A 27262-nucleotide genomic window follows, 5' to 3' on the forward strand; every position below is an offset into this window, starting at 1 on the left:
TTAGTGCACGAGACAGAAAAGGCCATAGTACAAATTAGGTTAGTCCAGCTTACCGTCCCGGCATTTGACTTCGAAGAAATAAATGTGCTATCCTTCATCTTTGATAATCCAAAATCGGCTACCTTGAAGCAGAAAATAAAATGTGATTTATTATGATTGAAAAAAAATAATAGTATCATTGTCATTTCTCAGTGAAGAAAGCCACCTTCACAACCCAGTTCTTATCAACAAGAAGATTTGGAGACTTCAAATCACGATGAACTATAACAGGTGTACAGTTGTGCAAATAATTCATTCCCCGTGCCTGTGAAATGAAGTAAACAGCATTAGCACCAGCATGTTCGCCAATTAAAATAGAAGCTGCTGACTAATAGAGAATTAGAAATTAAGTAAACTGGAGCATACAGCATCAAGAGCCATCCTCAATCGTCTGCGTTCATCTAGTTGATTATTGGGGCGATGAATCAACCTATACAAACTACCTCTGTAACCACAAAATAGCTTCAATTTGAAGTCAACATTACGACGACTCATAAAAGAACTCATTTTCCTCAAACAAATATTGCAAAAAATAGAAGAAAAAAATATTCAATTTACGAAATCTACAACCCTTTATTAAACGTGAATGAATCACTGTAAAGCAATCCAGAAAGTTAATATTTATTAAAGGATCAATTTAGATTGATTAACTGTTCTGTCATGGTTGTATGAAATAAATTTTGGCTTCAATATACTTGATCAACATTTGGGAAAACTGCAGGCACTAAATCAGCTTACAGGGCTCATACAATTCATAAAAAGGGAAAAGGAAAAAGGAAAAAAGATTGAAATGAACTTTCCATTGCCATGCCCTAGAAGAGATATCCAAAGTTCAAAGGACAGAAGTGATATTCCCTGAAGCAGATTAAAGTTCTTGGAGCATATTAGAACTAACTGACAGTTTCATATTCAAAATAAAACCATGGAAAAAGAATAATAATTATATTGCCTAAAAAGTTTGCAATTGAGGCGTACCTAGGTAGAAACTCAGTAACAATTGAAAGATTTGGAGGCCGAGTAACAGCTCCCATGAAGAGAACTATATTTGGATGTCTGAGTTTTTTCATGATTCGGACCTTGCAAAGACGGAAGTAGGATAATTTATTTCAAATCATAAATACAAAGCCCAAAACATAAAATTAAAAAGAAATACACAAAATAAGTGGTTGTGAAAGGAATGGAAATTATTTATAGATATAGAAAATGTAATGTTTAAAAAAAAACAGCTTACCGTCCCGGCATTTGACTTTGAAGAAATAAATGTGCTATCCTTCATCTTTGATAATCCAAAATCGGCTACCTTGAAGCAGAAAATAAAATGTGATTTATTATGATTGAAAAAAAATAATAGTATCATTGTCATTTCTCAGTGAAGAAAGCCACCTTCACAACCCAGTTCTTATCAACAAGAAGGTTTGGAGACTTCAAATCACGATGAACTATTACAGGTGTGCAGTTGTGCAAATAATTCATTCCCCGAGCCTGTGTGAAATGAAGTAAACTGCATCAGCACCAGCATGTTCACCAATAAATCAGAAGCTGCTAACGGATAGAGAATTAGAAGTTAAGTAAACAGGAGCATACAGCATCAAGAGCCATCCTCAATCGTCTGCGTTCATCTAGTTGATTATTGGGGCGATGAATCAACCTATACAAACTACCTCTGTAACCACAAAATAGCTTCAATTTGAAGTCAACATTACGACGACTCATAAAAGAACTCATTTTCCTCAAACAAATATTGCAAAAAATAGAAGAAAAAAATATTCAATTTACGAAATCTACAACCCTTTATTAAACGTGAATGAATCACTGTAAAGCAATCCAGAAAGTTAATATTTATTAAAGGATCAATTTAGATTGATTAACTGTTCTGTCATGGTTGTATGAAATAAATTTTGGCTTCAATATACTTGATCAACATTTGGGAAAACTGCAGGCACTAAATCAGCTTACAGGGCTCATACAATTCATAAAAAGGGAAAAGGAAAAAGGAAAAAAGATTGAAATGAACTTTCCATTGCCATGCCCTAGAAGAGATATCCAAAGTTCAAAGGACAGAAGTGATATTCCCTGAAGCAGATTAAAGTTCTTGGAGCATATTAGAACTAACTGACAGTTTCATATTCAAAATAAAACCATGGAAAAAGAATAATAATTATATTGCCTAAAAAGTTTGCAATTGAGGCGTACCTAGGTAGAAACTCAGTAACAATTGAAAGATTTGGAGGCCGAGTAACAGCTCCCATGAAGAGAACTATATTTGGATGTCTGAGTTTTTTCATGATTCGGACCTTGCAAAGACGGAAGTAGGATAATTTATTTCAAATCATAAATACAAAGCCCAAAACATAAAATTAAAAAGAAATACACAAAATAAGTGGTTGTGAAAGGAATGGAAATTATTTATAGATATAGAAAATATAATGTTTAAAAAAAAAAATCCAGTAGTGAAAAACAATAAACTTATGAAAACAAGCTTAAGATTTAGAAAACCATTCAAGAAAAATAATGGTTTCTAGTAAAGTTTCCTAAATACTTGATAATTTAGCATGAAAGAGAGGATCTTTCAACTGTTTCTTTCTTACCATACTATCAAATTCATAAATTACTGCCAAATTATAGTCTGCTCATTTCATTTAAGACGCGAAATTGGAATCCTTTTCATTTTACTTCGTCCATTTTTTATAAGAACTCACAAGGAAAGTTTCATTCAAATGAATTTGACCGACACAGGTGGGTAGGTAGAGAATATATAGGGCCGCGAGACAACTCTCTCTAAGGAACTCGGCAAAATAGCCCCATAACTTCGGGAGAAGGGATGCCTCCTCACAACCTTTTCTCTCTCCTCCTCAGCCATTTCATTTCGGGTTAAGAAGATGTGAAAGAGCATTAATCTCTATAAGAATGGTGCATTCCGAGGTGTGAAGTGGGAGAGAAGGGACTTCTCCATGCAATTCTATACTTGGAAACACCTAATATCTTCATAAGAAAAACTAGTAATGTACTCAACAGGCCTTACTTTAGAAAAGTTTATCAACAGTTAATCATAATAACATCTTAAAACAAAATCATGTTACATACAGTTTTGATGGGATTGAAAGGATACTTTTGTAATTGAAAGAATGTAACTATGTCAGGAAAGAGAGCAATTATACCTCACTTCTGAATTCTTCCAGGGATTCATTAGTTATATCTTGGTCGAGGAATTTTTTAACGGCAACTTCCTGTAAATTTGAAATCAATGTATAAATTTCCTTAATCAAAGAATTCAATGCTGAAGAAAAAAATCAGATCTATAAAGAAATAAAACACTTGTAAAGACCCAAAACCACAGTAACAATGATTAAAAAAATGAACAGCCACAACAGTAGTAGGTAACCATGTGTAAGAAGAGTGGTTATTATATATCCACTTTTTTGTGAAACCTAGCAGGAAGGGATAATGTTCATTACTCAAATGTTGGCACACAAACACCGAGCCTTGAAACGTCAACTTCGTGGACTACAAAATTCGAAGAGAAAAAAGACGTTTTCATTCACAAACAGACTAATTGTAAAAATTCAGTCCAGTCATAGTATCTTCATTTTCTACAAAACCAATGCACATTTCACAATGGTGCGTAACGAAATTTCTAGTATGTGTTTATCCCAAGTGGTATAGAATACATAAGCCGACAATTTGTAATTAATCGATTAGTAACAACGCTGCATACGGAGCCATAATAATAATTAAATGCAAAGAGCTCCGAAAAGCCAACTTCGCTGCATTTAGGATATAAATCCTTACATAGAAATAGGGGAATATATGTTCTTATCACAATTTAAGCTTGTAGATTTTCCGTTTCATCATAATATCGACGGTAGACAAAATTCCTTGGTTCATGCCAGTCTGCCTCCTATTTATGAAAATTCCACATTTCAAGACATTGGAGAAAAAATAAACTGGACTTACAAGTGAGTAAGCACATTTGAATATATAAATATAAATAAGCTCCTGTTTCAGCCCATTTTTTAAAACTTATTTTTCCCAAATCTATTTTCAACCACACATTTTCTCAATAAAATAGTTTTGCACGTAAACCAAAAACTTTTCCATGTTTTTTAAGCATGCATTCTCCAAAAAAAATAATAATAATAATAATGATAATAATTTTACAAAATCTATTTCTCAAAAAAAGGGGCTCAAATAGGGGCTAAATAAATTAACATCAGTTTAAGCTTTTAGATGAGATCATCATTTAATGTAGTAGCTAGCACAGAAAGTCAAAGCTTAAGTCTTACTGGCAGCCAATGATCAAAATCAATGTATAAGAGCTTGGAGAAAATAAATAAATCGAGTATGCACATGATTAGATAGGTTGACGATGTAAATATAAATAAAAACATTCTTCCCTTCTTAGACAAATTAAACTTTTTGATAAACTAACCATTCAATATGATAAGAGAGGCACACAAAGATCCACAGTTCAATTATCACTGTCACTCATAAAAATTTCTTTGTGTGAGGCCATTGAAGCAAAAAATAAAATTGAATATGACCCACTCATGAAGATGTGTTTTGAAGATATAAACATAAATAGATATACTTGTTATTCCCTAAAAAAAGTTTTGTTTTTTGATGAGTTCTCCATTTAATATGAAGAAAGCAACCTAAACCATAGTTAAATATAAGACCAACTCAAACAGTCCCATACCTATCAAAAGAATGAGAAAAGTAACATTTTTCAGGCTTCTAAAAAGTATTCTAACTTGTAAATTTTTTAAAATGCCCAACAATCTGTAAATGATCAAATATTATGAATTTTTTTATGAATTAGAAAGAAATAAAAAGGTAGCCATATAGATTTCAGTAGGCATTCCAATTTGTGCAAAGCATAAAATTTAACAACAGTCTTGGTGGTNTTGGCGCGACAATCTTTTCAAAGATCGATCTAAAGAGTGGGTACCATCAAATTAGAATTCGCCCAGGGGACGAGTGGAAGACTACGTTTAAGACGAAAGATGGTCTTTATGAATGGCTGGTCATGCCTTTTGGGCTAAGTAATGCGCCGAGTACCTTCATGCGGGTAATGACACAGACTCTTCGGCCGTTCATGGGTAAATTTCTTGTTGTCTACTTTGATGATATCCTCATCTATAGTAAAACTAAGGAGCAACACCGTGACCACCTCAAACAAGTTTGCTCTACCCTTCGCGAGACTAACCTGTATGCTAATGTCAAGAAATGTTCCTTTTTCACCGATAGCATAGTTTTTCTGGGGTTCATTGTCTCATCGACAGGGGTGTCTGCTGACCCTACTAAGATTCAGGCGATAATTGACTGGCCTGAGCCTAAGGCCATTCATGATGTCAGGAGCTTTCACGGCTTAGCTACGTTTTACCGCCGTTTTATTAAAGGGTTTAGCACTATTATGGCGCCTATCACGGAGTGCATGAAGAAAGGGGAGTTTCATTGGACACGAGGGGCGGCGAAGGCCTTTAAGTTAGGGACACGCGGGGCGGCGAAGGCCTTTAAGTTAATCAAGGAGCGAATGACAGAAGCTCCTGTCATGCGTCTTCCCGATTTTTCCAAAGTCTTTGAAGTTGAATGTGACGCTTCTGGGGTAGGTATAGGCGGAGTCCTAAGTCAGGATCGTCACCCTGTCGCCTATTTCAGTGAAAAGTTAAATGAGGCCAAACGACGATATTCAACGTATGATAAGGAACTGTATGCGGTGATCCAGGCTTTGCGCTATTGGCGCCACTACTTGTTGCCTCAAAAATTTGTCCTTTATTCGGACCACGAAGCCCTCCGTTACCTCAACTCTCAGAAGAGGTTAAGTTCTAGGCATGGACGTTGGGTTGAATATTTGCAGGCCTATTCATTTGTTTTAAAACACAAGAAGGGCGTGGAGAACCAAGCAGCTGACGCGTTAAGTCGTCGTATCTCCCTTTTGTCGATCATGAGTGTCAAAGTCATTGGTTTTGAAAGGCACGAGGCATGCCCAGATTTTAAGGATATCTTTCTCGATTTACAAGGAGGACAATCAAACAGCACAGATGACTTTCGACTTGAGAAGGGTTATCTCTTTCGAGCCAATAAATTGTGCATCCCTCGAACTTCAGTGCGAGATTTTATAGTGTGGGAAGTTCACGCGGGAGGGTTAGCCGGTCACTTTGGGCGTGATAAGACCATTGAGGAGATTGAACGCCAATTCTATTGGCCTAGTTTAAAGAGAGATGTGGCTAAAATTGTTAGTACATGTAACACTTGTCAATTGGCCAAACAGAAGAAGCAGAACACAGGCCTATACACTCCTCTCCCCGTCCCCAATTGTCCGTGGCAAGACGTTAGTATGGATTTTGTGCTAGGCCTGCGACGCACCCCAAAGAAGCATGATTCTATTTTCGTGGTTGTCGATCGTTTCTCGAAAATGGCTCACTTTATCCCCTGTAGCAAAACATCGGATACATCCAAGGTTGTCATGTTATTCTTTAATGAGATTGTCAAACTGTATGAACTTCCCAAGACCATCGTGTCCGATAGGGACGTTCGCTTCACTAGCCATTTTTGGAGGACTTTGTGGCATAAGATGGGTACCAAATTAAAATTTTTTACAGCCTACCACCCTCAAACTGACGGTCAGACCGAAGTTGTTAATCGGAGTCTTGGTAACTTATTACGTTGTCTGGTCCGGGAGAACCTTCGAAATTGGGATTTAATCCTTCCTGTCGCTCAAATCGCGTATAATAGCTCCGTAAATCGTTCATTAGGTATGAGTCCATTTGAAGCCGTTCACGGATACAAACCTAGGAAACCATTAGATCTCATCCCTATGTCCCCACAGGCTAGAGTGTCAGTATCAGCCGAAGCATTTGGACAACACCTTCGTGATTTGCACATTGAGATCAATAAACAACTTGAAGCTAGTAATGCAAATTATAAACTACAAGCTGATTTACATAAACGACATATTGAGTTTAATGTTGGGGGTTACGTTATGGTTCACATTAGGTCAGAGCGGCGTCTACATGGACCCGCCTCCAAATTGCAAGCTCGCAGTGCTGGTCCTTTTAAAATTTTAAAGCAAGTTGGTCCAAATGCATATATTGTTGACATTCCATCCCACATTGGTTACCACCATACTTTCAATGTTGAAGACCTTGTAGCTTATAAAGGCCATTTCATTCCCTCAGATGATCCCCTGTTACCTCCTTTTGTGGACCTTGATCCTAATTCTTTGGCCCCCTCTAACCCACTACCACCTCTCACAGCACACACAGATAAAATTGATGCTATTTTAGATGAAGAAACTGTGTTCACTAATGATGGAGAGGTTCAGCGCTTTCTTGTTCGTTGGGTTGGTCGACCAGATTCTGATTGTGCATGGATCTCCAGGGAGACACTACAGCATTTGGATCCAGATTTGCTAGAGTTTTACCGGAGTCAGCAGGATCTTCCTTGGCCCAGATCGCCTCCCGTCCACCCGAGGGGAGTTGGTGAGGACACTAGGTTCAGACCGCCACTGACGCATTTCTACAGACGCAGGAAGAAGCTTGCCCAGCCACTCAACTTATGGTTGGGAGATTGACAGATGCCTATGGTGATATAGCCACTCGACAGGGTCGAGTTTTCTCTCCCACCCCGGGAGAATTGATGAGGACATCCAATTTTAATTAAGTTTAGCAATTTTAATTATTTTAGTTGGAATTTAGGTTATTTTAATTTTATGGACTTGTGTATTGGGCTTGACCCTAGGTTTGCATTATTTTCCAGTATTTAAACCTATCTTACATTGTTATTTGAGTTGATGAATTTGATTAATTAAAGATTTGGCTTGCAGCCGTTTTTCCCCTCTCTTCTTCCCTCTCTACCTTCCCTCTCGGCTCCCCCCTTCTCCTTCCCCTTTCTCCTTCTTCTTCATTATTTGTTATTCGCACTACATCAAGTATCTTCATGCTCCAAGATCTTTAACTTTAAATTTTTTTGCCATCATTTGTTCGATTTTTTGGGTCTCTTCACTATCATTTCCAGTGACAATGATATCATCAACATACATGATTAGAATGGTTATCTTTTTTCTTTCAATAGTATTTGACAAATAATGTATGATCAAATTGTAGAATGGTTATCTTTTTTCTTTCAAAAGTATTTGACAAACAATGTATGATCAAATTGTCCCTGAGTGTAAACATAATTCTTGATTACCTTCGCGAAATGGTTGAGTTTACAAACAGTTTTGACTCCCCAAATCTTCTTCAAAACCCAAAGGTTGACACACATAAACCTCTTTTCAAGTTCACCATTTAGGAATGCATTCTTTTATATCAAGTTGATGTAGAAGCCAATCTAAATTAGCTGCCAATGAGAGTAGAATTCAGATGGTATTGAGTTTTACGATAGGAGTGAAGGTTTCAATACAATCAATCCCACACGTTTGAGTAAAACCTTTGACCACCAGAAGAACCTTATGTCTCTCCACAGAACAGTCAACCTTATACTCTACTGTAAATGCCCATTTGCACCCTACAATACCTTTTCGTGTGGAAATTCCACCAAGCTCCATGTATTGTTTTGTTTGAGAGAATACATTTCCTTAACAATTGCAACTTTCCATTCAGGAACAGATAATGCCTCCTCAATATACCTAGGAATTCTCTCACTAGAAATATTCGAGGTAAAGGTCTGAAATGAAGGTGATAGATATGAATAGGAGATAAATTTAGAAATAGGATGTTGAGTAAAAGACTTAACACCCTTTCTAAAAGCTATTAGTACATCTAGATCAAGATTGGGATTAGGTTTACCTGACTCATTTGGTAAGGAAGGATCTACCATCGATTCAACTTCTTGACTGTAAGTAGGATTCACGATCCCTCTATCTGTTTGAGAGACCTTTCTTCTAGAGTAGACCCATATCACTTGCTGAATAGGCATAGTTGGTTCTCCCCCTATTTCCAATACAGGTACATGGTCGGGCAATTGAGGTTGGGTACCATTTGGTATACTTGGTTCATTTGCTAGAAAGGTGGTTCGAATGGACTTAGGAATAGACATAGTATGAACATTGAGTAAAGGTAAGTTAAGAGTGTCCCATGGAAAACAAGCTTCATTCTGTTTTTCTCCTTGAAGTGAAGTTGGAGAGAAATAAAGAGTATCCTCAAAGAATGTGATATCACAAGTAACATAGATTTTCTTGTTTAGTGGGCAATAGCAACAATAACCATTTTAAGTTGGTAAGTAGCCAATGACGATGGTTTTTTTAGCTCGGGGATCAAGTTTATTTCTATTGTGGTCATGAATATGGACAAAGGCTGTACATCCAAAAGTTCTGAAAGGAAGAGCATTTGACGTGGAGACTTGTGGGTAGGTTTCAGTGAGGGCAGGCAGAGTTTTAAAGTTTATGGTACTGTTAGGTAAGCAGTTTGTGAAATAGGCAGCAGTTCTATAAGCATTTTGGGACATTCATGGTAAACATAAGAGCACAGGCGACTTCCAACAATTGACAATTTTTTTCTTTTAGACAACCCATTTTGTAGTGGGGTGTCAACACACAAACTTCGATGTATGATCCCATTTTCCATCAGATAATCCCCTAGAATGGAATTAAAATATTATTTTCCAATGTCGGTTCTCAGAGTTCAGATATGAGTTTGACACTAGGTTTGAATCATTTTGTGAAAAATTTTAAATATTTGACTAGTTTCAGATTTTTCCCGAAGTAGATAAACCCATGTAGTGCATGTGTGATAATCAATGAATGTAATAAACCATTTTTTTTTTCCATGAGAAGTGATTTTTTATGGCCCCTATATGTCACTTTGGATTAAAGAGAATGGTGTAGATGGCATGTATGGCTTTGGGGAAAATGATGTAGGAGTGTGTTTGGCAAGTTGGCAAATTTCACAATCAAATGTAAAAGAATTTTTATTATTAAATAAAGATGGGACCAAATGTTTCAAATATGAAAAACTAGGATGACCAATTCTATGATGTCATAACATTATTTTGCTATTGCTAGAAACAAACATTGAGCAACACCAAACAAAAAAGCTTATTGACTCTTTGGTTGATCACCATCAAAGTGATAAAGATCATCATGAACCCTAGCACCGCTAATCGTCTTCTCCGATTAGAAGTGGACAAAATGAGCAAACCAAACCGAGCAGTTCGATTCAACTCCACAAAAAAATTTATGGTTCTGGTTCTTAGAATAGAGAGCCATTTGATTTTGGTTTTGGTTCAGTTTTAGTTCTAAAACCAAGAACCAAACTCAATATTTAAATTTTACTATGTATTGTGTATGTGTAGTGAATTCATACCAAAAATTTCAAAATTCAATTGAAATTCAATTTTATTATGGAGACTGGAGACCCTAATTCATTTCTCATTTTATCTCCTTTTCAATTTATACACCAACTCTAACATGGAGACCAACAATTACTGTCTACTTTCTACCGTTGCACTCAACCACCATCGTCGCATGGATTTCTAAATTGAAGCCTCAACCTTCGACTCTTTTTCCCAAATGTTCTCTCTTTTTTCTCAATCAATAATGAAATTATAACCAAACCAAACCAAAACTAGAATCGAATGGTTCGATTCTGGTTTAATTCCATATCTTATAAAAACCATTTGTTCCATTATAAAAAAGAAATCATTGGTTCATTGTTCGGTTTTGTTCTCTTGGAACCAAAGCCAAATGGAAGCATGTCCACCCCCATCCCCAATAGTAGTTATTGAAATTGACACGATAGAGGCAAGAATTTAGCAACACGGTGATTGTCAAGAGTAATTTTACTAACAAATATCATGTTGCATTTTAAGGCAGGAGCATAGGATACAAATTTAAGAACGAGATTCTGGGACAATTCAATATTACCAATTCTAGCAACCAACGTTAAAGATCCATCAGTAATTCTAACAGTGGTATGATTAGAACAAAGAATATAAGAGTAAAAAGGTTAAAGCAACCTGTCATATGAATGGAGGCACCTGAATCAATGATCCAAGAGTCCTCAGGATGAGCTAAAAAATTTAAGGTTGAATGGGGTTTACTAGATTGAGCTACTTAGCAAGTCCCAACAGTGGAGCCTGACGAGGGATTAACTTGATTGAAATTGATGGATGGTCGATTAAAGAGATGACGGAGTTGTTCAACCTGCTCCTTGCTGAATGGAAGAGTAGGACTCGAGTTAACAGTTTTATCTTTGTCAAATTGAGTTTGTTAGGCACGCCCATCCTTCCCTTTTCCAGGTTTCCAATTTGCTAGTTTCTCGTGAAAATCCCACCACTTATCTCTAGTGTGCGATGATAATTATGTGGAAAATATAATTTTCCTAACTTAGGAAAATTCAGCACAATTCAGCACAGTTATATAATATTATGTAATCTTTATAATTGTTTATTTTTAGGATAGTTATTGCAATCCTAATTTCTAGGCATTGGATTTTTATTTATTTCTATTTTTTGGTAACTTTTCTTATTTTGCTGATTGAGTTCAGCTATATAAACTCTTGTAATAATGATAGTAAATCAATACAATTCATATTTTCAATCTTTTATTTTCTGTCATGGTATCAGAGCTTTATGCTCGTTATTCTGGAAATTGTATTCATTTTTTCCTTGTTCCTCTTTACATCATCAATTAAACCCTGTTTTGTCACCCTTTTTATTAAAGAACAATGACAGATACTTCAACAACCAGCAATCCTTCGGAGGCTATGGTATTTGAAAGCAACACCTTTATCAACAGGAGAATTGCAAAACATTCAAGCAGCAAACGGGTTGAATGGGAAGAATTATCTGAAGTGGTGGTCACAACTAGTTCGTACCTTTTGAAGGGAAGAGGCAAACTAAGTCAACTACCTTGGTACTGGGCCTAAAAAGGGGATCCTAGCGTCGATGCTTAGGATGAACATGACTCAATGGTGATGTCCTGGTTGTGGAACTCTATGATGCCAGAAATCATGCATGTTTTTGGACACAGCCAAAGATATATTGGAGGCCGTGAGACATACACACTCCAAGTTGCATGACGCTGCACAAATCTATGCAATCAAAACCAAGGTTACCGCCAACAAGCAGGGAGATCAATCAATCACCAAATATTCAAACATTTTAAAAAGTTTATGGCAGGAGATGGATCACTATCAATGCATCCAGATGAAGAGTAGTGAAGATGCGGTTGTTCTTAAGAGATTGTTGAAAAACTGAATTTACGATTTTCTTGCCGGATTAAATATTGAGTTTGATGTAGTAAGGGTACAAATACTTGGAAAAAAAGACTTGCCATCATTAAATGAGGCTATTGCAATAGCCTTGCTGAAGAAGGAAGAAGGGGAATTATGGTTGATACACTTAAGAGTGGATAGTTCAGCTTTGGTATCTAAAAACACAAACATGAAAAATTCTAGTACGAAAAAACACACTGGTGAAAACAGTAAACAAGGAGATTTCACAAGATCATCGAACAAAAAGACTCCATGGTGCAGTTATTGCAACAATCCAGGTCATGAAAGGGACAAATGCTAGAAGCTTCATGGTAGGCGTCAAAATCCAACTGAAAACTGGTCTAATCGTGGTGGGTAGAAGCAGGTATATATGGCAAAAACAAAGGAAATTGAGAATCTGTCTACAGAATTCAATCATGAAGAAATTGAGAAGTTCAAAAATCTATTAGGGACATTAGAAAAACCATCTACCCCAGGCACCTACACTTCAGCATTCTCAGGTAGATCTTCCACTTCTCATGCTTTTAATGTCTTGAATAAAGTATTTTCCAATGCTTGGGTCATTGACTCGGGTGCTATAGATCATATGACTTGCTCTTCACAAAAATTCATCTCTTATATCTCGTGTCCTAGTAAAAAAAAAGAAAAAATAACCATAGCAGATGGTTACGTAACAACACTAGCTGGTCAGGGAGATATTCTTATTAATAACTCTCTTGCACTTAGGAATGTTCTTCATGTTCCGAAATTATACACCAATCTAGAGTCCACCCAGAAACTCACCAAAGATTCTAATTGCCGTGTGATTTGTTATCCTGATCATTGTGTATTCCAGGAACAAGGAACGAGGAGGATGATTGGACATGCTAGAGAGAGGGATGGTCTCTATTATCTTGAAGAATCAAATGAAGAAGCTAGAGCTACGAGTTCTTCACCTTTATCATTTCTTTCCAAGTCATTTAAATCAAATAAAGACAAAATTTGGCTTCATCGTCTTCGTCACCCGTCATCTAGTATTCTTAAACATATGTTTCCTTTATTGTTTAAGGGATTATTTGTTGTTGAAAGTTTTCATTGTCATGTGTGTGAACTAGCAAAGCACAAACGTGCTTCTTTTCCAATTAGCAATAAAAGAATATCTGTTCCATATACTCTCATTCATAGTGATATATGGGGTCCTTCTACTATTGCTAACATTTCTGGGACTCGTGGTTTGTTTCATTTATTGATGAGGCCTCAAACAATACATTTACCTTCAAGTCCTGGGTCATTTAAAGTTTTGTAATGTAATGGGGGCCTATATGTAGTAAACTCAAATTACATTGTTTTAAAGAAAAATTTCAGAACCTGGAAATCCCAAACAAAAAGAACATAACTTGGTACAAATCAACGTTATAGACTTACAGGAACAAGACTGGACAGTTCCCCCAGTGAGTGGTCTGAAATCTTGGCCGGTTTCATGTACAAGTCCACATATTTTAAAACCACTTAAAATAAGTTTGGATGTGGCCAGTATTGCCTAAAACCAGGTGATCCCTAACTGGTTTTACTGGTCCATTTAAAAAAAAGAAAAAAAAGAAAAGGTTATTTATTTTTATATTCTTTTACCATCGGATTGATCTCAGATNCACTCACTGAACTTTACAAAATGTCACATTTCACTCACTAAACTTTTCGTTGTACCCCATCACTTACTGAACTGTGAAAAACTAGGTTAATTCTTTATATACCATTTGCCTACGTGGCTAACGGCTCTAGCATTTACCAATTAAATTACTCCAATTCAACATTGAATTGCCATGTTATTAATCCCCAACCTGCAAACACACCTCTTATAATAAAAGGCGTGAGAATAAGTTCCCAAATTGTGTGAACCCTAACCCTCAATCAAAATTTAACCGAAATTGAAGACCCGGCAAGGGTGATTCTTGAAATCGTTAAAATGGAAAAAAAAAATGGAGGTAAGTCTGAATTTTTCCCCCATCTTTTTTCAGAGTAATGTCATTGCTAATGGCTGTGTTGTTAGAAGTATAAGTTTTTGAAATCACTGATTTTGTTGTTGCTGAAAGAGATTGGTGGTTAGAGTTCGAAAGAATTTGCCAACTGTAAAATCCAACTAGTAGCAAGAGTTTTGATTGTTCAACTCGTCTCTTCCCCATTACTTTGTGCTTCTTTAATTCTCTTTTTATTTGTTGTTGGTCAAAACTTCATGCTTACTATATACTTTTGACCAAATGAAGCATAAAGCGTTTGAGATGGTTATTGCAGATGATTTGAATTCCAATGAGCAACACTTATTGAACCTTATGTAGCAAAATGTGTTTGATTCTGAATAGGTGTTTTTATAGGTAGTTGTTGGAATTTGCTAGGTGTATTTGATATGAACACTTTAGTAGTGTCTAAACCGCATGAAAATTTAGCCAATTGTTGTAGGTGTTTGTGCAATTTTGCTTTGTACGTGTTTCTTATGTTTGTGAAATATATGTACCGCATATTCATGGATGCAGTACAATTTTTGTTTGTTAGGAAAAAATAAGAGGATTTTTCATAGTTGCAGACAACCAGGGCACCAATTGTGGGCATACCCAAAGAAACAATGATGTCCAAATTGTGTGGATGGATTTATGAAATGAATGGAAGTAGAAAAGACTGCAAACATTGGTCGGTTATTCTATTGTTGCACTAGAGATTGCTGATTTTTCAAGTGGAGTAACGTTTTGCCCGAAACGAAAACCATTACAAGATGAGGGTCAATCCAGTGGTGTTAAAGATAAACGGGAATCAAGATGCAATTGTTCAGCCGTTCAGAATTCTACACAGTAAACTGAAGATCTGTCGGGTTTGTTCAAAACTTTTACTTGAATTAACGGACAATCGGATACCGAGATATCCATCAACATTACATTCCGCAAAGGAAAAGGAGATATGGATGCGAATGAGAAACAAAAGGGAAGAGATTAATGAATAAATTCAAACTATGTTTTTCACGAGAAGATTTTTAAATTTAATATTTTTGTATGCATTACGAGATATTTCGTGATTTAAATTGTGTGTTGTTGATGGTGAACTAGTGAAGTTTGTCTAACCTAGATATTTCATTATCTGATATACTAGAGATTATTTAAGTATGTGGAATTAGTTTACATATGCAATGTTGATATTTGGTAAATGGTGGCTTTTGTTCAACTTTTTGTTAGTAATTATTATCTGTTTTACAAAGATCTGCATTTGCTATTTGGGTTCCCTAGTTCGCTAAATATAACACTTGATACACCATAAAAATGATACAGTGGTAATCACAAAATTGATACACCACAAAATATAACACCTGATACTGTCCATAACTTTCTTCATAGCCATAAAACCAACACAAAATCAGCACAAATTGATAATAAGCCAGCACAAACTAGCATGGCTAAGGTTGACTTCATTAACCCCAGAATTCAGATACAAGATTAAACTAGCACAAACTCAGAATGCCTAAGGTTGACTTCATTAACCCTAGAATTCAGATAAATTACTTAATTGACCCCACTTTAATGACACCACAAAACTAGGTTAACATCACCCAAAAAAAAAAAAAAAACCATCTCTACTACACTCTAAGGTTTAGATTGACTTCAAAAATTTCACAGAAGGGTTTCATTAATCGATGTCCCATCTGAGGTCCCCAAAAATGAGTTTAAGTCTATTAAATTCTGAAACTAACCACCATAATTTTGTACCTTTAGCGGTAATGGTACTTGCACCACCAACAATCATGCATCCCAGTCCATCTTCACAAAAAAAAACCTAAACTAGTTTGCTATGCGACATTATAATCTGTGCATCAAAAAAAAAAAATAAAATAAAATAAAATAAAATGGTGAATGGCATGAATAAGAAGATAGATGCTTCATCTCTTAAATATCTGATTATCAGAACAATCTCCATCAAGAGAAACAAATACTATTTCTTTTAGCTCGACTTGAGTTTATCGGATATGGCATGCAAGGATTTCTAAATAATAAAATAGTTGTTATGAAAAAATGATCATATTTTGTTATAAATAGAAGATTTTCAAATTCCAGAAACCTAAACACCATGAAGCATTTATTACCTTGAATAGCAACGCACGATGACGAGCCAATCCAATTGTCAAAGAACCAAGAGGCAAAACAATGGTCCCAAGATTTTCCTTCAATTTATAACTGAGATTTCTCCATGATATCAACATGTTATGGGGATCACCAACCGGGCCACCCATGTAATCAGAAACTAAAGTAGCAAGCTTCTGCGCCATATTGATGTCAAAGTTTACAGAATCCGACCTTAATTTGACAGCCATCTCTAAAGCTTTCTGTTCAAGGTTTAGCAAATTGATGTCAACAGCTTTATTGACAAGAATGGCTTCCCAACTAACATTGTCTGAGACTGGAATCCCTTGCAAATCAACAAGGGAAGGCATTCTTGATGATGTAGACTCGGAAACGCAATATAGATCATAGAATCCATCCAGAATCTTGTCATCATATCTAAGAGCATTGTAATTCTGTGAAGCATTGACAAATCTATAACATGAGATATGTTAAGAAAGAAAATAAAGAGTGTATACACATCAAATATTATTTCCATTTTTGGTCAAAGAATAATTCAGAACTTAAAACCATGTAGCAAAATGATCCCATCCCATTTGCCACAAAGTTACTTAAAACTATATCAACACCAGGTTTTTCGTATAGTCTGAATACCTATGAAGGAATCAGATAAAGAGAAAGAAGTATAAGGCAAAGATTTGCAACAAACTTTCTATGTTCAAGAGACTGTCACTTTGACATATGAATCTCCCATTAGGCACCCTCAAGAGAGACTTAACAAAACTCAACATATTAGATAAATAATCGGTGTACAAAAATACTAGGCGGATTTGGTCATACCATCCTTTGCCGTCCAATTTATCCAACTATCATCGGTACACAATCTAGTTCTGCCTGAGTTCTTAAACTTCATTCAAATAATTTTTATGGATTGAATAACTGAACTTGTTGTCCTAATCTGAGAAGAAATGCAGTTGCCTTAATAACCTAGAACGACCAGATATGCATCTCTTGGAATTAATTGAGCTGAACCTCCCATTGGGTAAATTGACATGAGATAATTTTAGGAAATATTAATCTGAACTAGACAACTGAAGTGGCTAACCAAAGATGCATCCTGGTCATATTTTCCCTATCCATTTAATTTATCCGAATTCCATCAATTATTAACTTTCTTCACCCCCACTTGGTCGTATGTTATCTTGACATAATCTTTCCACCATTGTCATTTCCAGTGCAAGACAAATTTGTAATACATCAAGTATCTCAAACTGCAGAACTTATCCTTGCTTCTAATGGCTGTATAGTATTGGAGACATAAGCACGTTATTATCCATGCCTTTCTCAGTGTCTCTGTTTTTCCATTTTTTCCTTTCATTCTTCCCCTTCTAAAGTCAGTACACCAATATTATTTTCCATTTTACAATGATTTAAATTCCTACCCCTCATAATCCATCTTACCTATAGTGGTTAAGGACTTTGAAAACTCAAAATTCAAGCAGCAAATTTGGAAAGAAATTAATGGAACAGTATAGCAATTGCAGACACCAATTACATTGTCGTTGATAGTCCTACTTCTTACAAACCACTTTTAAGATGTAGTAATATAGTGTAATTTGATGTCTAAGAGGCATTTCCTTATCCCAGACACCCATTTCAATAACAATACTTAATTGCAGTCAAGCATCACCAGAACACAAAACCCTACAAATTTTTATCAATTGAATGTTGACACAACCGAGTACTATTTTAACTTGGATTAAGCTATTTGTACATTAAAAATGTACATCTTTATTGACATTGCATGAGGTGTCAAAATCGAGACCACTGATTATTGTAAGTGTTGTTAAAATCAATGGCAAAAATGCATGTCATGCACATCATGTCAACAAAAATATCAAGGAAACTGTAATTGTAGCAGAATTATTGTAACTTGTGTACAATGTCCTGCAATTTCATATCATATCAGCAAACTCTAAGTACACTAAACTAAGTGAATGCAAAATAAAATTGACAAATGTTAGATACGAAAACTTACCCAATACCGGTATGCCACAACTTCAGCAGGAGTCTCCTTAGGAGTACAAGAGCCTAAGCTGATCTGCTTTACGGCTTCAATTTGAACCGCCTCTGGATCCTCCCTTGCACTCAACTCCAAAGCCAACTGAATTTGGTACTCCTCTTCAACATCAGGATCCCTCGAGTTGCTCGATTCTGAGTCATGTTTTATTGCATCCAGAGAAGTATCCAAGCTACTACTACCCAGAGAATCAGAAGGTTCCATTCTCTGTCCTCTTTCCACATTTGAAGAGGAAGGGGGACTAGGACTATGCCTATTTGTGACAGAATTTAACCATCCTGATATAGCTGAAAAGGGCTTATTATGCTCAGACCTGGAATGTGAAAGCCTTTCTTTTGGTGAACCACCACTCAACTTATTGCTCTTTGATGAAGAAACAGACCCTTCTGAGTCTCCAGACTGATTCGTTCCTATATGAAGTTTCTTCAAGAAATTTTTCATATTTTTTCAATAAGTTACAATAGTCAATGCTAAAGAACGAAAACTCTGGCCGTAAATCTTTCCATTGTCTCACTCCAAGCATTAATCACAATCACAAATGACAGTTCACAACAAAAAGTAGTTCAAAATCAAGCTCACCCAATTAAACCCTCAAATAAACATCCAAAACTCCAAATATAACCAATAAAAAACCCAATATTTTCACAGAAGAAGAAAAACCCAATCTTTAATACAGCCCAACAAACAAGATTGCTAGTTTATTGACTTAACAATTAAAGAATTGCCATAAAATACATTAAAAACTATCTACAGCTAGATAAAGATTGATCTTGCAAGGTATATTCAACTTCAACCATATCAATTAAAAAGACAGAGAGAGGAAAGGGTCAAATCAATGAATGCATACATGGGATTGGGTGAAGTGAGAGAAAATTGGTATCTGTGTGTACGGGGATAGGAAGGAATTAATAAATTTATATATTTAATAAAAGAAAAAGAAAGAAAACATAAAGAGGGCAAATTTGGAAACATAGAAGGCAGTAATAGAGACGGCAAAGACCAAGTGGTAGTCGGACAGTGACCCACTTGATAATCCACGACTCTCCAAGGACCAAATTTTAGAGGGCCAAGAAAAAAATATACACACAAATATGTGTATACACTTTGTCCCTGTTTGCATTCCATTAATATTAGGACTTTACAAGAAAATGTATTTTAAAATAGTGTAATTTTATTTTATTAGATTATTTGTGATTGAAAATATATTTTCGAAAAATTCATTTTCATAAAAAATGGAGCCGAACCCAGAACTATGCATACTGGGAAAGGAAATTAACAAATTGCCTGTTGATCTGTCTCATGGTGGTTCATGACAGGCTGTTTAATTCAATAATTCAAATTACAATTTATACAAAAACAGCAGTGGACTATTATTATTTAGTTCTTTTTCGATTTGTAGAAGAGTTGTTTTGTGGGTTCATACATATCTTGTATACATTTTTTTTTATGGCTTTATGTTTGACAAGAAAGTAGTTTGTTTAGCCCCCGTTTGGCCCCCCATTTTTTCTAAATTCTAATGTTTGGAGTAGTCTTTTTTTTTTTTAAGAATGTGTTGTTGAAAAAGAATAAAAAAATTCGGTTTACGTGTAATATTATTTTATGAAAGATTGTGTGATTGAAAATAGATAGAGAAAAAAATGAAAGAGAGTGAGGGCAAAACAGGGGCTTGTTGAATCAAGAAGTACACTTTGTCAGCCTTGTTCTTTGTTTGAGAGTTACAAATGATGCAAAGGAAAATCGAAGTGTAAAGGCTCGAGCTACTCCCCATCTAGACTATTCAGAAAAACCGTTATTGAAGTAAATGTTAGCAAATGCCTAAAATGTGATATTATAATCATATCATTTACGAGCTAGTCAATAAAAGGTCATCACCTGTCTTTTCTCTTAGAATAATCGAATTATCCAAACCCTGCGAAAAATCTATAAATATTCTTGCCTAAAAGACAATAGTATGCGAATTATAATATATTCCTCCCAAATAGACATTTCTCCTATTGCTTCGATTTGATTATCAAAACAAGAGAATTTAGGAGGTGAAAATTTTGATTATGTGAGAGGAATTTGTCAATCCAATTACTATCGTCAACACATGTAATGCCTCTCTGTCATTTTTATTTTTTAGCTAAAATTCTATTTTCTTATAAATGAATATTAATTTATAAGTGAATAGTACTTATGAATCTTACAAAATATATATTCAATGTTTAAAAGCACAATTTACGATGAAGAAAATAAACCTCAAAAAAAGTACAGATGTCATATTTGTAGTTTCGAGACATACTGTGACATAATTCTTTTGACAAATCTGCAAATTACAACTTGAAGCCTTTCTATTTACTAAGAATATGTGATGAGCCAAAGTTTTAAAAATATTTTGATGAGACCATCAAGAAAACACAAATTCAAAATAATGTATTGCAACTTGATATTAGAGTAGCCCTCTTATGAATTAATTTACAACAAAAAGGACGAAATTAGAAGAACATATTTAAATAGAAGGCTCATTTCTAGGAGTTGTCAAAAACTTGGGAAAAACAATAGATCGTTATCAATTTTAAAGGGGTAAATTCTAACAGTTATTTTTAAAATTCTAGGCCCTTGTTTGATTTTGTTAAAAATCATAATTTTAGTATATTTTAATCAAAGTTATGAAATATTATTCGAACTATTGATAAGAATCGTAAATTTTATTAAATCTGTAATTGAAAATAAGTTGAAAAAATTAAAAAAAAAAACAAAAACAAAAAACATGGCCAAACAGAGATTCGGTCAATCATTTTGTACATTCTCACTAACTTTATGGAAAACTTTATTCATCCACGTTCTTTATATTTTAATATCAAGGATTTGAAAACATTATCACTATTGTGTCATATTAATTAGAAAATAGACTAAACAATTTAGAAAAATGCATAGCAAGCAGCATATTGAATAAAAATATAGTAGACATGAGATCTAATTTACCTAAAATAGAACAACATTTTTTCCTTAACTGGATGATGAAGCTAGATAGAGCCCTTATATTCTACTCAGAATCTTCAAAAAGATAAGATAAACAGAGTAATCCCAATTATTTTAGAATCACTGTCCTAAACTTAAAAAATTTACTTATAAGTAAATTATAAATAACATATTTAAACTCATTTAGAAACAGAAAATCACAGCTTGCTCAGATTTTTTGCCCATATAGTAGATTTTTTAAAAGTTGCCACAATGTATGGTTAAAAAATTATGGATCTCATGAAATTTGTAATTGAAATTAATTATTGATTTTGACTTATATTAAAATTTTAATTTTAATGCATACCAAACAAGGTTTAGTCTTAACAAGGTTCTAGAATTATAAGAATATCTCTGGCCAGTGAAACTACTTTAATCTTCACATGTTCATTTATTTAAATTGACTTATATGCAATTAATTAAGAAGGGTAGTTCGGTGTAGCTGAAAAAATAAAGGGTTCTCATTGGATGACAATGATTTTTCGTGCACACTTTGAAAAGGTATAATTTCAGCACACTTTCTTTGCGTTTCATCAATGGCCTGTCTGAGTGTTTCCACAAGCGTTTTTTAAATTATCGATTTTGAGCGTTTATGAGTTGATAATTTTTTAATGATTTTATTAGCAATTTTTAAAACTGTCCAACCTATGTTGGAAGTTTATCATCCACCAGTTCTGAAAAAATTTGAAAGAATAAAATTAAATATATATCTTTTAGTAAAATTTTTAGTTTATAGTTTTTTACATGAAATATTTTTACTCATAATAACTTAAAAATTAAATAATACTAAATATTTACTGAATTTTAAGTTAAATTTTTTTTTACTTATATCCAAATTTACAATTATAAATTAATTTTATAATTTTAAATAATTTTAATTGAATTTTTTATTTATAAGTAACTTTTATATTTTATAAGTGAATTTTTATTTATTAGTAGTATTTTTGTTATATAAACAATTTTTTATATAAGAGTCTTTTTTTACTTATAATTATTTTTTATTTATAATGTAAATTTTTTGCTTATAAATAATTTTTTTGTTAATATATTTTTTGAAAAAATGCAACCACGGTACTAAATCTTTTATTTTATCGCAGACATAGCCCATAATTTTCATTTGTACAATTCACGGTACCAAATCTTTTGAAAAATTCGTCCCTAGAGTCCAATATGATGGAACTATTAGTTAAGCCATCAATTAACCAAAAAATTGAAAAATTGATAATTTTGACCAACAAAGATAATGGCATTTTAGTTAGATCACATTTCTTCCTTTTAAAAATCAAAAAACTAAAAAACCAAAATTATCTTCTTCTTCTAAGCTAATTGTCTCAACACTCACTGAACTTTACAAAATGTCACATTTCACTCACTAAACTTTTCGTTGTACCCCATCACTTACTGAACTGTGAAAAACTGGGTTAATTCTTTATATACCATTTGCCTACGTGGCTAACGGCTCTAGCATTTACCAATTAAATTACTCCAATGCAACATTGAATTGCCATGTTATTAATCCCCAACCTGCAAACACACCTCTTATAATAAAAGGCGTGAGAATAAGTTCCCAAATTGTGTGAACCCTAACCCTCAATCAAAATTTAACCGAAATTGAAGACCCGGCAAGGGTGATTCTTGAAATCGTTAAAATGGAAAAAAAAAATGGAGGTAAGTCTGAATTTTTCCCCCATCTTTTTTCAGAGTAATGTCATTGCTAATGGCTGTGTTGTTAGAAGTATAAGTTTTTGAAATCACTGATTTTGTTGTTGCTGAAAGAGATTGGTGGTTAGAGTTCGAAAGAATTTGCCAACTGTAAAATCCAACTAGTAGCAAGAGTTTTGATTGTTCAACTCGTCTCTTCCCCATTACTTTGTGCTTCTTTAATTCTCTTTTTATTTGTTGTTGGTCAAAACTTCATGCTTACTATATACTTCTGACCAAATGAAGCATAAAGCGTTTGAGATGGTTATTGCAGATGATTTGAATTCCAATGAGCAACACTTATTGAACCTTATGTAGCAAAATGTGTTTGATTCTGAATAGGTGTTTTTATAGGTAATTGTTGGAATTTGCTAGGTGTATTTGATATGAACACTTTAGTAGTGTCTAAACCGCATGAAAATTTAGCCAATTGTTGTAGGTGTTTGTGCAATTTTGCTTTGTACGTGTTTCTTATGTTTGTGAAATATATGTACCGCATATTCATGGATGCAGTACAATTTTTGTTTGTTAGGAAAAAATAAGAGGATTTTTCATAGTTGCAGACAACCAGGGCACCAATTGTGGGCATACCCAAAGAAACAATGATGTCCAAATTGTGTGGATGGATTTATGAAATGAATGGAAGTAGAAAAGACTGCAAACATTGGTCGGTTATTCTATTGTTGCACTAGAGATTGCTGATTTTTCAAGTGGAGTAACGTTTTGCCCGAAACGAAAACCATTACAAGATGAGGGTCAATCCAGTGGTGTTAAAGATAAACGGGAATCAAGATGCAATTGTTCAGCCGTTCAGAATTCTACACAGTAAACTGAAGATCTGTCGGGTTTGTTCAAAACTTTTACTTGAATTAACGGACAATCGGATACCGAGATATCCATCAACATTACATTCCGCAAAGGAAAAGGAGATATGGATGCGAATGAGAAATAAAAGGGAAGAGATTAATGAATAAATTCAAACTATGTTTTTCACAAGAAGATTTTTAAATTTAATATTTTTGTATGCATTACGAGATATTTCGTGATTTAAATTGTGTGTTGTTGATGGTGAACTAGTGAAGTTTGTCTAACCTAGATATTTCATTATCTGATATACTAGAGATTATTTAAGTATGCGGAATTAGTTTACATATGCAATGTTGATATTTGGTAAATGGTGGCTTTTGTTCAACTTTTTGTTAGTAATTATTATCTGTTTTACAAAGATCTGCATTTGCTATTTGGGTTCCCTAGTTCGCTAAATATAACACTTGATACACCATAAAAATGATACAGTGGTAATCACAAAATTGATACACCACAAAATATAACACCTGATACTGTCCATAACTTTCTTCATAGCCATAAAACCAACACAAAATCAGCACAAATTGATAATAAGCCAGCACAAACTAGCATGCCTAAGGTTGACTTCATTAACCCCAGAATTCAGATACAAGATTAAACTAGCACAAACTCAGAATGCCTAAGGTTGACTTCATTAACCCTAGAATTCAGATAAATTACTTAATTGACCCCACTTTAATGACACCACAAAACTAGGTTAACATCACCCAAAAAAAAAAAAAAAACCATCTCTACTACACTCTAAGGTTTAGATTGACTTCAAAAATTTCACAGAAGGGTTTCATTAATCGATGTCCCATCTGAGGTCCCCAAAAATGAGTTTAAGTCTATTAAATTCTGAAACTAACCACCATAATTTTGTACCTTTAGCGGTAATGGTACTAGCACCACCAACAATCATGCATCCCAGTCCATCTTCACAAAAAAAAACCTAAACTAGTTTGCTATGCGACATTATAATCTGTGCATCTAAAAACTTGCATTAAACCAGCCAATGCCATCAAAAAAATACCAAAACTGGATTCCTATGTGCGTGATATAAAAACTAACAACTAAACCATCACAAAAACATTCCCAAGAACTACATGGACTAGCATCCATTTCTTGAAAGTTTGATTTACTCTAGCAAGTACACTCCACTGTCAGGGACAAAAAGAGCTAGCCCATCTCTGACAACAACAGTTCAACTTTGCTTTTCAATGTTGGGAATGGGCATGAAATGAAAATTACGAAATTCATCATGTGTTTGGCTCGAACTTGATCCATTCACTCGGTTGAGGACCAGTTTTCCCTATCAACGAAAATAAAAACAGGATAAACTTTAGCAATTGTAACAACATTAAACCAACACTTCAGTGAATAGGAATCTAATCAACATTATCCATTATACGTACTTACATGTCTCATTACGTCCTCCGACGCGTGCTTGCCCATATCAATTAGCTCCAAAAGTCCATTATACCAGTTCTAGAGAAAGAAAAAAAATGATCAACTATCATTTAAATTCAAATTAACAATAAACATTTGATTAAATACTTGCGTCAAACGGTGCATTAGTTCTAGAGCCACATATTAAACATGTCATCGATACTCTTCCTTTTTCTCCTACATGTGATTTTTCTTAGGAGTTTGTAATAACATCTTCATCAGTTGCCTCCTCATTTTTCTTTTGTTTTCTTACCCTTCGTGGAGCCGTGCATGATGGTGGCATGATTGGAAGAGTGTCCAACTGGGGGCCACAATAGTACATAATATTATTGTAGCATCTTAATTATGTATCTACCGTATAGTCTTGGTCAACATACTCCTTAGGGTCATTTCTACACTCCCGTATAATGGCCAAGGTATGGCTACACAATATTCCTATCAAGTCCCATCTCCTATATGTGTAACTTCGTCTTCCAAGTTAACGACATAAGAATCTGACCTATAGTCTACTTGCTATTTAAACATTCCTGAAAAATGCGACGAGTATTCATTTGACATCTTAGCTATCTTGGCAAGCCTTTTTTAATTCTAGGACATAGTCGCCCTCTACACATCCCCATCTTAGTTCGACACTTCTCAATTCTAGTCATAAATCCCAACTACATATCTTTAAGCCTAGCCATAATCAACTTCTCTTTGTCATTAATCAGCATCTTATTGAAAACTTCACACAAGTTGTTAGTTAGAATATCATTTTTCGAATGTGTCCTAAGATGAGATTTAGTCCAGTTGGATAGATTCCCCTCCATCAACCATTTATAAGTGACTTCACTAAGTTGGTGAATTTGTTGTATCCACTGTCTGAAGTTGGCCACTGTAGTTGACTTAGTAGCCCGCTAAAGTAAGTCCTTCAAAATCTTACCCTTAAATCCTTTATCGAAAAAGTTTGCATACATGTGTCTGACACAGAACCTATGTTCTACCTCCGAAAATAACTCGCTAATCACAATACTCAACTATCGGTCATCAAATCCAAGCATGCCCATTTTCCATCTGAATATCTTCCGCAAGATATTTCAAAAACCATCTTTATGCAGTCATGTTCTCCTTCTGGACAACGGCATAGGCGACGAGATAAATGCAGTCATTCGCATATAGGCTGACTGCATTAAGCATTACACCACCCCCAAACACCCCAGAGATGGCACCCGTCTTCTCCAATGAATTTCCTATACCCTGTCGAAACCATAATTTGCAAGCACTAACACACACACACACACACACATATATATATATGTGTGTGTGTGTTTGGATGTATGTATGTATGTATGTTTCACATATCTTCTTGCTTCTCAAGCTACATTTCGAGTAATATCTATCTTCAAGTTCTCCTTCACAGTTACATACATGCTTTTCGTTTTCCACTCCAGATCTGCCTTGAACTACTCAATGTACGAATGGACCATGAAAATGTAGTTACAAGTATGATTGTATTGATCCCTACTACATGGGTGTAGAGGCGTATATGACTTCACTTGGATCGTGTTCGAATTATTCATCTTAGAAGCCCATATTCTCCATTGGCAATCCGATTTACAAATGTCTTGACTCTATTTTTGTCATTCACCTTACATTTCACATTATATCTGTTTATTACACCACAAGTTCTGATCACCTTCCTAAATTCTTGTACAGAACTGAACAACTAACCAACATGAAGTTGTGGATCTCGCATATCCGTTTCAGCCATAAAACTATAAAAATCGATACCCATCATCAAATGACATGTTAGAAACAATTCTACCAATGATGGACATTCCAAATCTTTGGTATCCTCGTATTCGTCTTGTACCACT

General features: G+C 34.7%; 2 protein-coding genes across 3 annotated transcripts in view; both read right to left on the bottom strand.

Annotated features, from left to right (window-relative positions):
* The window catches only part of LOC111372326 (probable serine/threonine-protein kinase SIS8), a 6336-nt gene extending 2422 nt beyond the window's left edge, over positions 1-3914 (bottom strand). The window contains exons 1-6 of one of the 2 annotated variants that reach the window (XM_022994611.1): positions 3829-3914; positions 3198-3266; positions 2233-2333; positions 1624-1702; positions 1423-1521; positions 1271-1339 (exon numbers count right to left, since the gene is read on the bottom strand). In XM_022994611.1, the coding sequence (XP_022850379.1) occupies positions 1271-1339; positions 1423-1521; positions 1624-1702; positions 2233-2324 (339 nt within the window). In that variant the 5' untranslated portion in view covers positions 2325-2333; positions 3198-3266; positions 3829-3914. Of the gene's footprint in view, positions 1-53; positions 123-205; positions 305-1270; positions 1340-1422; positions 1522-1623; positions 1703-2232; positions 2334-3197; positions 3267-3828 lie in introns of both variants that reach the window. The other variant, XM_022994612.1, reaches the window with a different exon arrangement.
* A 12367-nt stretch (positions 3915-16281) lies between these two features.
* Positions 16282-19315, bottom strand: LOC111372324 (probable serine/threonine-protein kinase SIS8). Its single transcript, XM_022994609.1, has 2 exons — positions 18369-19315; positions 16282-16785 (listed from the first exon to the last, which is right to left on the bottom strand). The coding sequence occupies exons 1-2, from the start codon at positions 18849-18851 to the stop codon at positions 16297-16299; spliced, it is 972 nt and encodes a 323-aa protein (XP_022850377.1). The 5' UTR covers positions 18852-19315; the 3' UTR covers positions 16282-16296.
* Positions 19316-27262: the final 7947 nt, after the last annotated feature.

Source organism: Olea europaea, chromosome 23, assembly GCF_002742605.1.
Source record: "Olea europaea var. sylvestris chromosome 23, O_europaea_v1, whole genome shotgun sequence".
NCBI lineage: Eukaryota > Viridiplantae > Streptophyta > Magnoliopsida > Lamiales > Oleaceae > Olea > Olea europaea.

Coding starts and splice junctions, on each gene's coding strand:
- LOC111372324 (XM_022994609.1), bottom strand. CDS start 18,851: ATGAAAAATTTCTTGAAGAAACTTCATATAGGAACGAATCAGTCTGGA. Junction 16,786..18,368: donor TTGTGGCATACCGGTATTGG/GTAAGTTTTCGT, acceptor AATGCTTCACAG/AATTACAATGCTCTTAGATA.